Here is a 14826-nt window from a genome sequence, read left to right as displayed (position 1 = left end):
GCTTGGGATTCTGTCTCTTCCTCTCTCTATCCCTCCCCCACTCATTCTCTTTCTCTCTCTCAAAATAAATAAACTTTAAACATAATACCTTAATAATGTCTTCTCTGAAGGAGTTTTCTCAAAAGAGGAGCTACTGAGGCGCCTGGGTGGCTCAGTCGGTTGAGCGTCCGACTTCAGCTCAGGTCACGATCTCACGGTTCGTGAGTTCGAGCCCCGCGTCGGGCTCTGGGCTGATGGCTCAGAGGCTGGAGCCTGCTTTGGATTCTGTGTCTCCCTCTCTCTCTCTGCCCCTCCCCTGCTCATGCTCTGTCTCTCTCTGTCTCAAAAATAAATAAACATTAAAAAAAAATATTAAAAAAAAAAAAGAGGAGCTACTAACCTGTGCATTTAAAATTGTGAATTTTGGAGACTCGAGTGTTATAAAGCTGCTGAAATATCTTTTCTGACTCAAAAATGATTACTAGATAATCAGCCACCATCTTATTTCTATGGAAAGAAACTAACAGGAATCCTAAATATACACTTTACTTGTCAAGAAAACAAAACAACCCAACAGCAACAATAATAATAACACATACATGTTGTCTAGTGAAATATGGGTTTAACATAAATACACATTTCTTTTGAACTGCCGTAAATGACACGCTGCCTAGCACCATCCTGATTTGGGCTTGAGTTTATTGTTTTATGTGATATTTTGTGGCAACTGCTAATTATCATAAGCTGTCCAATAAATGTGATGGATTGTGCAATTAACTCTTCATCAGCATCCGTTTTTGAAGATGCTACCTATTGAAACTGATGGCAGTTTATGACCTCCATGTTGCATAGGTAGCTAATTACTCCTTGGGCAATAATTATTAAGTTTCTTGTGCCTCATTCAGTCATTTTATTTTACAAATTATGATGCCACCGAGTTTCCCAATCCATTTGACTTCACAACTATGACTCTCACAGGATTACTAAAGGTCTGCTGTGGAATATATGGATCATATAAACATTGAAGTGATTACAGATGTATCTCTTTTGTAGGTTTTCCATCGACCGGCACACTGACCTGGAGAGACAATTCAACATTAATGCGGATGATGGAAAAATAACGCTGGCAACACCACTTGACAGAGAATTAAGTGTATGGCACAACATAACAATCATTGCTACCGAAATTAGTAAGTGCCTGGGTTTAATTTCTTCCTTGTGTGACTGGGTTCAATTTATGCCTAGTGATCACATGACAAACGGTCCCTGTTTGCATCAGGTATTTTGGCATTGGAACTTATATTATTGCTCCCAAGGAGCCTTTGAATGAATTGTCTCAACAAGAAATAACTTGCCCAGTGGTAAATTACCAAAGGTTGCAATATATATGGGAAGGAAATACTCTCATATCCAAATATTCTTATATACCTATTATTCAGCCACTAAATAATGATTTGCATATTAAAATATGGAGAAAGAGTATGAAAGGGTAGGTAAAAAATAGAACTCAAGTATTGCACACTATAATTTAAATAAATGGACCGAACATATATACTATTATTCACATATTTAAACCACACACATACATATTCACATATGCAGACAAAATATAGACGGAAACTTCATACTGTCAATGCATATTATTTTGGAGTGATAAAATTATAGATGATATTTGTTTTTTTTAAGAGTTTAATGTATCTTACTTGGTACCATAGATTATTTAAAACTGTAACTTCAATATAATTGTTTTCATAAATTACATGTGAAAATGTAAGCTTTTTTTTTTTTAGAGGATGTTCCAGGGTTGTTAAAATAACATGTTAGTCTTTCAGTCAGTTTTTAGTGAGCACAGCTTCTTTGATTGCACATACTGCCGCTATTACTGGGTCTCTAAGCAGCAGCTCTCTGGTGGAATTTTGTGCTACACTGTCTCAGAGAATTTGCACTCTGCCTCACCAATTTTTATTACACAAAAATATGCAAAAGAACATAATATTCATCTTATTTCCAAACAAAATACCTTTTGCATATTATCTGATGTCCTTCTTTCGATCAAGGACCTGATAAGGCCTTTACAGTTCACACAGATTCAAGGGAGACAAATTCTTGAATGAGTTGGGAATCTGGGTAAGGAAATAAAAATCAACATTAAGAAAAATTCCTGGGCGTACATACAATATAGAGTTTATAGATGACAGTTAATGGATGTGGGACCTAAAATCTTCTCTGTACTCTCTCTAAAATTTCCTCTATGGTTTCTTGTGAAGACAGGGCAAACATCTCTGAGACACACGATTAATTTGTTTGTGCACATGAGCCATCCATGACATCAGGATGGCACCACTTTTCCTTGTTCTGGGTTATGGGGGAAATGTTCCCCATGGAACTTTGTTAAAAGACAAACAGAACAAAAGTAAACCAACAATAACACTGTGTGGAAAAAGTGAAGATGTAAGAGTGCGGCATATCTGTTTTTTTTGTAGCCTCCTTGAATGCAAGCAGAGGACATGCAGTCAGGTTGATACGTAACTTCAGCCCTACCAAGTGGAGGGTTCTGGAGAGAGCATAAACTCTGGAAACTCTGGTGTTTTACTGGCTAAGGAGTAGTATTCTCTTCCTCAGTGTGTTATTCTGGTAGCAGTTACCCTTCGCTAACATTAAGGGATAAAGCAAACCAAGGATACTACTTGGTAACTGGTTCATCAGAAATGTTAACCCCATCTATGCCTGGGTGGCCCAGTTGGTTAAGCCTCTGACTTCAGCTCAGGTCATGATCTCATGGTTCATGGGTTCCAGCCCCGCCTCGGGCTTTGTGCTGACAGCTCGGAGCCTGGAGCCTGCTTCAGATTCTTTCTCCCTCTCTGCCCCTACCTGGCTGGCTCGCTCTCACTCTCTCTCTCTCTCTCTCTCTCTCTCTCTCTCTCTCGCTCTCTCTCTCTTAAAAGTAAATAAACATTAAAAAAAAAATAAATGTTAACCCCATCTAGAGAAAGAAGTACAAACATGAAATTTTCATAATTTACAATGTTGAAGCCACATTATTACCTTAAGCCGCAGAGAAAAACTGTATACAGTTTATATTGCTTTAGGGCTTTATAAAAATTCTCTAAAGGATCACAGTTTTCTTTATGCAGACAGTAATTACTTTTTAAAGAACCTTCTCATATTGAATACAACCAAGTTGAGTTAGCCTTAATTCGTGACACTTTTTTTTTTTATGAGATGGATGCCTTTACTTAATATTCATCAAGGAGGTCCTAATTATAAGGATCTATGTTACTCATTCTAAGGAGTAAAAATAAACGAATATACAGAGCGGGTGGTTAAGAAACATTTCAGGGACAATCACGAAACAAAAGACTCGTTTGCAAGGAATTACAGACAAGTAAGAAGACAGACACAAAAGCAGTTGCTGCAAGGAAATAAGCTGTTAACTCTAGGGTGACCAAGTCTGAGGTGGCATTAATTTGTTCATTTACTCAATAACTATTTATTGAGTCTATCCTACTTGCCAACCACTCTACTGGTGGCTGGGGATATAGCAGTCAGCAAAAGAGACAAAATCCCTAGTGATCTTGGGGTTTTCCTTCTCATGGCTCCTCGAAGCACCTGGATATGAAAGGGTAAGTTGAAATCTGCTGAGATATCCATACAGAAAGACTGAGGGGTAAGGAAGAAGATGGTGAGTGTTGGGAATTACAAGCAGTTCCCTGTTGATGGTGTGGAAAAGTGCAATGATGGAACTCCTTTAATGAACATATGATTATATTAAAAAAGGGATCATGATAAATATGAAAAAGAATAAGTTGTTTTGTGTACCAGTAAGATAATTAGTTAAGATCATTTTTAAAGCAATATAGTTTATTTTTTGATAAATACAGTATACTCTAATTACAAAAGTATATCAAAGTTTAGACCAGATAAAACTTTCTTCATGGCTTGAGATAAACCACTCAAACATGTCCCAGATTCAGGTTTACAGTTGGTTCCATGTAGGGAACAAATACAGAATGGCTGTGCCCATATAAAGACCATTGCCTTGTCTGTGAACATTATACAATTTAAAATATATAGGGGCGCCTGGGTGGCGCAGTCGGTTAAGCGTCCGACTTCAGCCAGGTCACGATCTCACGGTCCGTGAGTTCGAGCCCCGCGTCAGGCTCTGGGCTGATGGCTCAGAGCCTGGAGCCTGTTTCCGATTCTGTGTCTCCCTCTCTCTCTGTCCCTCCCCCGTTCATGCTCTGTCTCTCTCTGTCCCAAAAATAAATAAACGTTGAAAAAAAAAAAAATTAAAAAAAAAATATATATATAACCCCAACTTACATTACTCTATTGAAATAATGAGAGATATCACTCTCTTTTACTTAATTAAATCTTACCTGGAGATTGAAAACTAAACAAACTACATAGGCATATTTTGACCTATAAGGAAGTTTAATTCAGGAGGTCAAACATCTCAAGAAATGTGAAACTGTTAACTTAGATATCAGTCTGCTTTTCTTGGAACGTTTGCCTGTAACCTTCTTAGCACCAGCAAGAAAGAAAGTACAAAGAGAACTTTAATTTTTGGCCGAAAGATAAAAGCTGAGATGGGCATAAATTTAGGAACTTTAAAATACAATTAAGCCTTTTATTTCCTAAAACATAAAAAGAAGTATAAATAATAAGATCACAGAAGGCTTCAGAAAAATTAGAATTACATGAAAATGGCTTAAAAACTTGTTTGACTTGGTTTTATTACTTAGCCCATCATGTAATGTTTATCTTCCGAAGCCACAGACCATGTCTTGGGGAAAAAAAGAAAATTAGAGATTTATTGTATTTGGATGAGTTGAAGATTAAAACCACCCAGAAAAACAGAACCTTAAAAGTTGAGGTTTTAATAAAGATAAAGAAATACTCTTTCCAGGGAGAACAATTTAAAATTATTCTCAGAATGCCATCTCATCAAAGATTTAAACAAATGAAATTAAGCTGAAAAAAAAAAATGGATCTTAGGGAAGTCCTTCTCTTATCTCTTAATGAGAATGGAGATGATGTCCTTTATCCTCTGTCAGATTCACTTAACCAAGGCTGAGATGCTTCATTGTGTATAGTACACAAGTATTTCTGTGGTGATAGATCTAGCTTGCCATCACAATCAACAGGCACCTCTCATTACACGAGCTGGCAGTTAGATGCCCATGTGCTAACAAGAGATTAGACTGGTAGAGCGTGTTTCTGCTACTAGCAATGCCATCGTCTGCAACTATAGCGCACGGCTGCTATTTACCACAGTGGTGAAGGTTTAAGGTAAATTTAGCTGACTAATTAAACACTGAAAAAGTATTAGGTAAGCCCTATCATGCATTAAATTCTCACAGCACTCTGAGAAAGTAGGTACTGTTAATATAATTGAGCCCTGAACCACACAGCTTTGTACTGCACAGGTCCACTTAGATGCAGATTTTTTTCCAGTAAATACACTTACAGTACTGTAAATGTATTTTGTCTTCCTTATTTTCTTAATAACATTTTCTTTTCTCTAGCCTACTTTAACGTAAGACTACAGTATATAATACATATAACATAGTAACTACATGTTAATAAACTGCTTATGTTATCAGTAAGACCTCTGGTCAATAGTAGGCTAAATTAATATAGCCTATAGTACATAAATATAATTAACTTTTTGGAGAGTCAAAAGTTATACACGGAGTTTCAACTGTGCAGATTTGGGGGATTGTTGGCACCCCAAACCCCAGAATTGTTTAAGGATCATCTGTATGCATTTTTCAGGCAAGGAAACTCAACACAGTTAAGTAACTTACCCAAAATTTCATAGAGGTCAAGGGTTGGGGTACGAAGGTGAGAATGGTGCCCATGCCATTCAACTGCAGATGATATGTTCTTAGGTGCCTTCCATGGAAGAAACCTCTGTTAAATCTTCCTTCATCGTCCGGCTTAAATTGAGCTTCTGACATTGCCTAGCATTTGCCAAAGCAAGTGAGTGAAGTATTTCCTCTCGGCCAAGCAGAAGGGTGTCCAGACAGGGGTTCAGTGGAGGAAAGAACAAGATCAGGTCCTGCTCTTGTAGCGCTTCTAAGCGAAGGTAGGAGTATTGTCTAACGCACAAAGCAGAGCTCTGAGACTGTTCAGACTGCAAGTGTATAACCATTTTACAGATGAGGAAACTGAGGAAGGCACACAATTGTACATTTTAGGGGACAGTGTTTTTCAATGAAGACCACATGGTACTCAACTGACCCGAATCACCTACATGAAAGAGCCCTGGTGTCTGGCCGGGACGTGCTGTGTCACAATTTCCAGGCAGTTCAGGAACCCCCCCCCCCCCCCCCCGGCCTGTCTACCCCCCAATCAGAGGTGCCTTAGGCTCTAAAAATGCCTTGAATGAAGGCACAGAAAGCTGAGGTGTTCCCTTGTTTGTTTCTGTCTTTGTTGTCATTCATCTGGTGACTAGGTGATACTTCCCTGAGCTGTGATTTGGCCTAAGGCCCATCAGATGACGCACGGGGTTCCTCTGGGTTGGACAGAATGCTAAGATCTGCCTACAAGGACAGTGTGATTAACAACACAGCTGTAGGAGACATAAAGGACATTGGGGGACAGCGGGGGAATCCACTTGCATAGAATAGTCTCTGCAGAGGCATTTCAGAGGCACTGAATGATGGTTTTAGAGCAGAGAAACTGGTTGTGTGAGGTGGTTAAGTAGGGAAACCCGCTGACCCTGGGTGCCTGGGTGCTGGCAGTTGGCATTTACAGAAGCATACTACTATTGGTTACCTGAAAGTATTTTAAAGCAGGAAGCATATAATTGCCCATTAAATTAATCTCTTTGAGTTAGTGATAATGCATTGCTCTGGCCCACTACCGTGGGCTGCACACAATATTGCAAATGAAGCTTTTCACTAATGACGGCTAAATCTCCCAGGGAAAACACTAGTTTGATAGCACTTAAGAAATGTTTCTTCCTGGCATAGGGCCCAGTTGCCAGAATAATTGCTTTGTCCAACTCAGGATACTTAGGAAAAATATATCTTTGTAGCTCATGGTGCAGAGAAATCTTGAGTCCTGGTGCTGGCCGTGTCTTGGCCATATAACCTTGGGCAAACTCTTTCTCCTTGTCCATTCTCAGTGTTTTCATCTGTGGAATGGGAATCATAATTGTCTCTTGCAATCTTGGGTGTAGTGAGAATTGAATTAAAAGTGATAGTACTGTACCTCTTAGCTCAAAATCCATCTACAGCCTCTAGAAATTAATAAATTATATACAATATTGCTAATATAGTTGTAATCCTGGACTTTGAATCACAGCTTAATTTAAAACTATGTATTAGGTTTATATTGTGTGTTACTCTATCTCCTCCACGCAGCAACAGAATTGGTAGCCATGGTCTGCGTATTACTGCTAGGTGTGGTTATGTTTCTTCATCGCACAACAGATAGGATAAGTTTGTTCACTGACCTTTATCTTGTCCTTGGTTCAGGCACGGTAGACTGGCCAGTGGCTAAGGGAAGGTACTCACAAGAAAGCAGGCACATTTTTGCAGAGCCTGCTTGAACTAAAGACTTCAAATTTTATATCAAGGTCCTGTTCAATATATATCATTTCTTTCTTTTTTCCCTGTGGCACAATAGAAACTAGAGTTTCATTGAGATCAATGCCATTCCCTAGTGTAGGATTAGATGGAAGCAGATGAAGGGATGCCATATTTTTCAGTTAGATAACGCTCACAGAAGGGAAAGGGTGCTGGAACCTGAGGTGGACAGTGAAATTCACATGCACGGGTGGTTAAAGAGCTCCCAAATATCAGGGAGGCTATAACAATATAACCATCTGAGAATATAGTCCCCTGACCTCAGACAAGCATACAGGTGCTGTAAGGTGAAGATCACCATTATTGTTAACAACAAGATTGATAATGAAGGGATTTGGGAAATAACATATTTGAAAGTCATGGGGAAACTACAGGTTCCTGGGAAAGGGGTCATCCTCCAGTCAATCATTATCCAGAGGGATGGACTGGAGTCAGCATCATTCTGCATCCAAGGAGATGCTGATTCAGGCCCAAATGAGTATCATTCGGTGGGTAGCCCGCATCAGCTTTCTTTAAACTGCTATAGTGCCCATGTTCTATATAGCTACTCTGGTTCTTTGCAGATTGACCTGGCAATTTCTCCCTATATCCTCTGTGTTCTGCATCCATTCTGCCAACATCTTGCCACAACATCTCCATCTTTTTCATCTCTGCCCTCCTTTTGCTTTCATCTACTTAGAAAAGCATGCAGATTGAGACTAGAGATAAGGGTTTTAACCAGGAGCTTCTTTAGGATGTCACTATGACTAACAGCCCCTTAGTCCTAACTTAAACAAAAACTGAGGAGTTTCCATCCCTGTCTTGTCCTGGTTTCTCTTTATAAACCACCTACCCAAGCCTCAGCAATAACTCTTCCTATAGACAAAGGGTAGAAAGAAGGTAAGCAGCGAGCAGCGATTCAAGCTTTTTAGGTGCACGTGACAAAAAATTAGCCACTTCGGGCAAATAAGTGGTCATTTGCAGCTTTGAGGATAGCAGATAGAGTGGTGTGAGATGGAGAAGGCCTTAGATATAAATATATGAACAGATTATAAAGATAAGATAGTATTAGATTGATTTGTCTTCAGGCTTTGGTTTCTCTGGGACAGATGTTGTAAGGACTTGGGGAGGAAGTGCAGTTATCGGTCTGGAAGTCAAAGAAAGAAAGGGGGAAGTTAAGTGATTGGTTTTCTAAGTCCTGCTGCTTGGATTACTTTTTCACTTAGCCACACTCACTCTGTTGGCAAGGTACTTCTCTCTGTGGCTCACTGTCCCTACATATAAAATGGAGACTGCATTGGTGCACCTTTAGAGATATATGATGAGGAGTAAACATATTTCAGTGCTAACATTCTGCCCAACATAGTGTAAAATTGTTGAGGACTGGTTCTGAACCCAGGTTCAGCTGCTTGCTGCCTTAAAGGCAAATTCAAAAGGCAGGTGATGGTGAGAAAGGCAAGGTGGGAGGCCAGCAACTGGGGAGGATGGCGGACTAAAGTCCCAAAGACCATCCTCCCAGTCCAGGCCAAGCATGGGGTTTTCAACAGGGAAGATGAAAATCGTGAGGATGGCTACGTGCAGGAGAAGCTAGTGCAGCAGTTAATCATTTGTCCTTGCAAGTCTTCCAGATTCCGCTACTCTGCTGGTAATCAAGGCTCGCAGGTGTCTCGCAGTAAAGGATGCCCCACGAGTGCAACAGGTGCCTCCTGATAAGGCAGTTCAGACTCCTCCCCTGTACCAGTAATTAAAACTACAAGTTGTCTCTTGAGGAGACTGGTCCATGGTTGCTGTCTTTGAATGCAGTCAGGCCTTATCTTCTGGAAAGTCTGGTCCTTTGTCCCTCACGGCCAGAGGACTTCGGGATCTCCTGGGAAGCAGGTTAGTTCTCCTGCAAACCATGAAGTTAAGATCAGCAAGCAAGGAGTGAATAAGCTTGAAGCAAGGGAACCTTTAAGGACTGGTTGGAGGGCTATTGTCAAGTGTTGATAATTATGACAATGCAGTATTGATTATTATAGCAATAATTATAAAGCAAACTTACTTTTATCATTATTATACAAGTAAAGAGGATATGCCCAAGACAGGTCTTCTTGTCATGAGCAGAACCACCTAGCTTCATTCTGAGGATCTACCAAATTGTGAGTTTTTTCCAGAAGTGTCATTTTGGGATTATTTGGGGAATATAATTTTTCACAATGATGTGTACCTAGTAGGAGTGTTGCCTTTTCTCTCTCAGCTCAAAGTGTCCTGGCCAGGTTCCCAACTTGAAAAGCTCCCTAGTTCTAACTCCAGACTGAGGTCAAGGGTATTGCTATCACCCTTTTTTCACAGCAGGTGGTAGTGGTTATTAGTTAAAAACGTGAACTTTGAGTCAAATCGTCATGGCCAAAATATTGGGGCATTGTATGCTTTATGTGTGACTTGAGTAGGTTATATAATCTCTTTAAGCTTCAGTTGCTATATTTTAAGTTTGTTATGAGAGTTAAATGAGATAATACAGAAAAAGGACGTCAGAAACCAGTGTATAGTAAGTCCTCAATAGTGTTGTCTTCCCTCCCTCAGGCTTTCCCCTTCCTTCTCCCTGCTCTTCTTTCACTTCCTCCACACTAAACGTGGTGCTTACCCCTCTCACATCCCCTGGCATCTCCTTTGTCCTGTAGCTAAACATTCTGTTGGTCACTCATCTTCCCCCACTTTGTTCCCCAGCCACTTGGGCTTAGGGGGAAAGGGTTGATCAAAGCGGTTATATGAACCCTCTGATTTGTATCCACTCACCTCTGTGGAATAAGCCGTGCCTAAACTCTGCAGCTTAAAATAATAAACATGTATTTCTCCTGGTTTGATGGGGCCAGATGGGTAGTTCTTTGGGTTTGAACTGACTTTGCTAGTCTTTCTGGTCAGCTGCTGGCTTGTCTGGGGGTAGATGGTCTGTGTGGATCTCACCTGTCTATATAGAAGGTTGGTTAGACCAGGTGCCATAGAGGGCACCGCTGTACCATGCTACGCATGTGTCTGATCCTCTGATAGGCTAGCTCAGCATCTCCAGAGCTGCTCTCAGGGCTCCAAGGAGCAGCAGCAGATTGGTGAAGATGCACTTTTCAAGTCTCTGTATCAAGTTTGCTATTACCACACTGGCCAGAACAGGTCACATACCAAGAGCAGGTTCAAGGAGCAGGTTCAAAAGTTTCAAGGTTCAAGAGTTTCAAGAATGTCACCTCTTAATGGGAGGAGTTGGAAATATTATGGCCATTTGTTTTTTATTCTTTTTAAAATGTATTTCATGCTTGGATGCCGAATCTCAATAGGTGTGACCAGGAAGCAATAATGATCTGCAGCCTAGGCATAGGTACTTACCTGCCTTTCTTCCAGAATCCTCACTATACTACATGTGAGTCAGAATTTTTTGCTCCCACACCTTTCTTATTTGGGAGAAACAATAAGACACAATATTTCTGACAGCCATCAACTGGTTAACTGCAGGGTCTTTAGAATTTCAACTTAAATAGCAATTTGTATTACGCATACTAAATCTATTAGTGCATTTATAATGCTACAAGAACTTCTATGTGAGTGTTCATGCAAGCATTAACTATTATTATTACTATTTCCTGATACTCAAACTGGGTCAGGTTTCTTTGTTCTAAGTTCTCACAGATCCATTCTCTTTTACTTCAAATGACAGGTTAAGGATTATAAATAACCACTGATTTGCTTATGGCTTTGAGAATACATCTCGAGAGGAAGAAATGGGTGAAGACCTTGCTCTTGTGAAACATGTTATTATTGTTTTATTATTGATCACTGTTTTGTCCTGGGATCCTACCATAATGCTTGGTGCTTCCAATAAATATTTGCTAAATTAATGAATGATTAAAGGAAACAATGTGTTAATACTACTGGAGAGTACCCTGATGAGTTCTGACTCCAAACAGCCACTATTAATGGATTGGTGAAAAGGATCTTTGCTTTAATATATCCCACTGGGCTCCTGGTTACGGGTCTCAGACAGGCCTATGGCTTTCTGGATTTTCTAAAGTTATGCTTTCCTCAGTGACTGAAGCTAAGACACAGAGGGCAAGAAGAATGGTGCTCCCCTTATATGAAAATTGTGAGCCATTGACTGTGCTCACAGAGAAGGATTCCCGTAGAATATTAATCAATCTCAGGAGTCAGAAACCATGAGAAAGGTGCTGGCAGAGAGGAGCATCGGATCCCCTCTCTTCCCCAAGGAGCCAGGCTTCTGATCTAAGAAACTTTATTTCTCTTCCCTTCTGAGAGCCTTGAGGCAAGCCCTGAATAATGCCAGCCCACACTTCATTACCCAACAAGCCCGTTTATCATTTAATCTGATCTGTATTGAACAACTGGAAGCAGGTTACAAAGCAGTAAAGCCAAGAATGAAAATGCAGCGCTTTTTCTGATTACAGGAATCCCTAATCCAAAGCTTAGAAACTGGGGCTAAAAATAGGCACCAATTCCATCTTTATCCACCCCCCACCCACCTAGCATTTCAGTTAGGTTCAGGTGACCCTTCAGCCAAACAGTAGACATTTAAATTCTGATAGCTTGCTTACATATCATTTGGGGTGGCAAGGCATTAATCACGCTGTACCCTTATACTAGTGATGATTTCTGGTTCCTGGAGTCTCTAGTACAAGGATCCACCACATGTGATGGCCAAGGTCAGAGGTTATGCTGTTCGTAACAAGGATGTGTTATGCTTGCTCCTTTTATGACTATCCGTTCTATGTACCCACAAACTCAAATCAACTAAAAGCAAAGAAACATCATTTTAGCACCAAAGTTGGGGCCAGGTATTGTGTTGAATGTTTCACAAGAGTTGTTTTGTTTGAGCCCTACAGAACCCCATTAAAGAATGGAGAGGAGGTGGTGCCTGGGTGGCTCAGTCAGTTAAGTGTCTGACTCTTGATTTCAGCTTAGGTCACGCATGATCTCAACGGTTTGTGGTATCGAGCCCTGTGTCGAGCACTGACAGCAGAGAACCTGCTTGGGACTCTCTCTCTCCTCTCTCTCTCTGTCCCTCCCCAGCTTGCACAATCTATCTCAAAATTAAAAAAATAAACTTAAAAAGAAAGAGTGGAGAGGATATCCTCTGAGATGTGAAATGACCACTCCAGGACTACATAGCCAGAATTCACAAAGTCATGCCAAAACATAATGCTTTCATATCCTCAAGACAATCGGTAGTATTTTTATAATGTTTCAAAAGTAAACAAATACCTAGAGCAGATAGGGCCCAGCTCATTTCAGCAAGGATTCCATGGGCACCTACTGTGTTAAGAATTGGGCACTTGGAACGCAGTAAGACGTGACTCATTTCTCTTTGAGCCTTAATAGTGCATCTAAAGCAAAGAACTTTTCCCTCAGGCATGCATTTGAAACTCTAACATATCATTTACTAAAAAGCTTGTAATTGGGAGCAGGGTGAGATTTCTCCATTGGACAGGAAAGACCATGTTCTCTGGGAGGATTCCTTGGAGGAGGTATATTTTCATCAGGCTTTTTGTGAGAGATCTCACAATTAACAAACATCTTGATCAAGCGGAGAAGAGCTTAGAATATCTTCTGGTGATGAGGGAAATCAAGAGAGAAAAGAAGATATGGTTGGAAAATTAAATGAATCAAATTTTGGTTGCCTTTTGATGACAGAGCAAGGGAATTACCTTATTCTGTGTCAGAGAGCCCATCATATACATTAAAATATTGAAATAAGAGATAGGGTGCAGAATATTAGGATTCAGGTTTAGGAGGTTAGGCGATTGGAATGGAGAGCCTGAGATGGAGAGAATGAAGGGGGAAGAATAGGGCTATGATGGAGTTTTTGTTTTTAATACCAGTATAGTTAACATACAGTGTTATATTAGTTTCAGGTATACAATATAAAGATTCAACAATTATATACATAGTGCTTATCGAGATATGTGGACTCTTTAATCCCATTCATCTATTTCACCCATCCTCCCACACACCTCCCCTCTGGTAGCCATGTTTGTCCTCTATAATTAAAAGTCTGTTTTTTTTTTTGTTTTTTTTTTTTTTTGGATTGTGCATGTGTGTTTTTTTCCCTTTGTTCATTTGTTTGGTTTCTTCAATTACACATATGGGTGAAATCATATTTCGTCTTTCTCTGACCTATTTCACTTAGCATTATACTCTCTAGACCCATGCATGTTGTTGCAAGTGGCAACATTGCAACATATAAAAATTTTTTTTTATAACAGATTATAGATATAAATTACTAATATTCCATTGCACATATTTATCCCATCTTCTTTATCCATCCATCAATGGACATTTGTGCTGCTTCCATAATTTGGCAATCATAAATAATACTGCTATAAACATAGGGTTGCATGTATCTTTTTGAATTAATGTTTTTGTATTCCTTGGCTAAATAGCAAGCAGTGGAATTACTGGATCATATTGTAGTTCTATTTGTAATTTTTTGAGGAACTTCCATACTCTTTTCTACAGTGGCCAAACCAGCTTACATTCCCACCAGCAATACACGGGGATTACTTTTCTCCATGGCCTTGCTAATGCTTGCTGTTTCTTGTGCTTTTGATTTTAGTCATTCTGGCAGGTGTGAGGGGAGACTGGTTTTGATTTGCATCTTTCTGATGATGAGTGATACTGAGCATCTTTTCATGAGTCTGTAAAGCATCTGTATGTCTTGTTTGGAGAAATGTCTGTGGCTGTTTTCTTCCCATTTTTTAATCAGATTGTTTGGGGTTTTTTGTGTGTTGATTTGTATCCGCTCTTTGTATATTTTGCATACTTAGGTTTACAGGATATGTCCTTTGCAAATATATTCTTCCATACACTAGGTTGCCTTTTAGTAGTCTTGGTTATTTCCTCTGCTGTACAGAAGCTTTTTATTTTGATGGAGTCCCAGTAGTTTATTTTTCCTATCGTGTTCCTTACTTTGGGTGACATCTCCAAAAAGGTTACTACAGCTCATGTCAGAGCAGTTACTGCCTCTGCTCTTTTTATGGTTTCGGGTCTCACATTAGGGCCTTAATCCATTTTGAGCTAATTTTTGTGTATGGTGTAAAAAGTGGTCTGGTTTCATTCTTTTGCATGTGGCTGTCCAGTTTTTTGTTGTATTTTTTTTTTAACATCATTTGTTGAAGAGATTGTCATTTTCCCATTGCATATTCTTGCTCCTTTATTGAAGATTAATTGGCAATATAATGAGGAGTTTATTTCTGGGTTTTCTCTTCTGTTCTATTGATACATGTGTCTATTT

At 39.7% G+C, this 14826-nt stretch overlaps 1 protein-coding gene across 5 annotated transcripts in view; it reads left to right on the top strand.

Moving 5' to 3' along the window:
- CDH8 (cadherin 8) overlaps positions 1–14826 on the top strand; it is a 362321-nt gene that overhangs the window by 219730 nt on the left and 127765 nt on the right. For all 5 annotated transcript variants that reach the window (XM_060650613.3, XM_078438839.2, XM_060650611.3 and 2 more), the window contains one exon: positions 1033–1169. In XM_060650613.3, the coding sequence (XP_060506596.3) occupies positions 1033–1169 (137 nt within the window). The remainder of the gene's footprint in view (positions 1–1032; positions 1170–14826) is intronic.

The sequence above is a fragment of the Panthera onca genome, chromosome E2, assembly GCF_046562875.1.
Source record: "Panthera onca isolate mPanOnc1 chromosome E2, mPanOnc1 haplotype 2, whole genome shotgun sequence".
In the NCBI taxonomy this organism is placed as follows: Eukaryota; Metazoa; Chordata; class Mammalia; order Carnivora; family Felidae; genus Panthera; species Panthera onca.
This window is presented reverse-complemented; position numbering and strand designations above follow the sequence as displayed.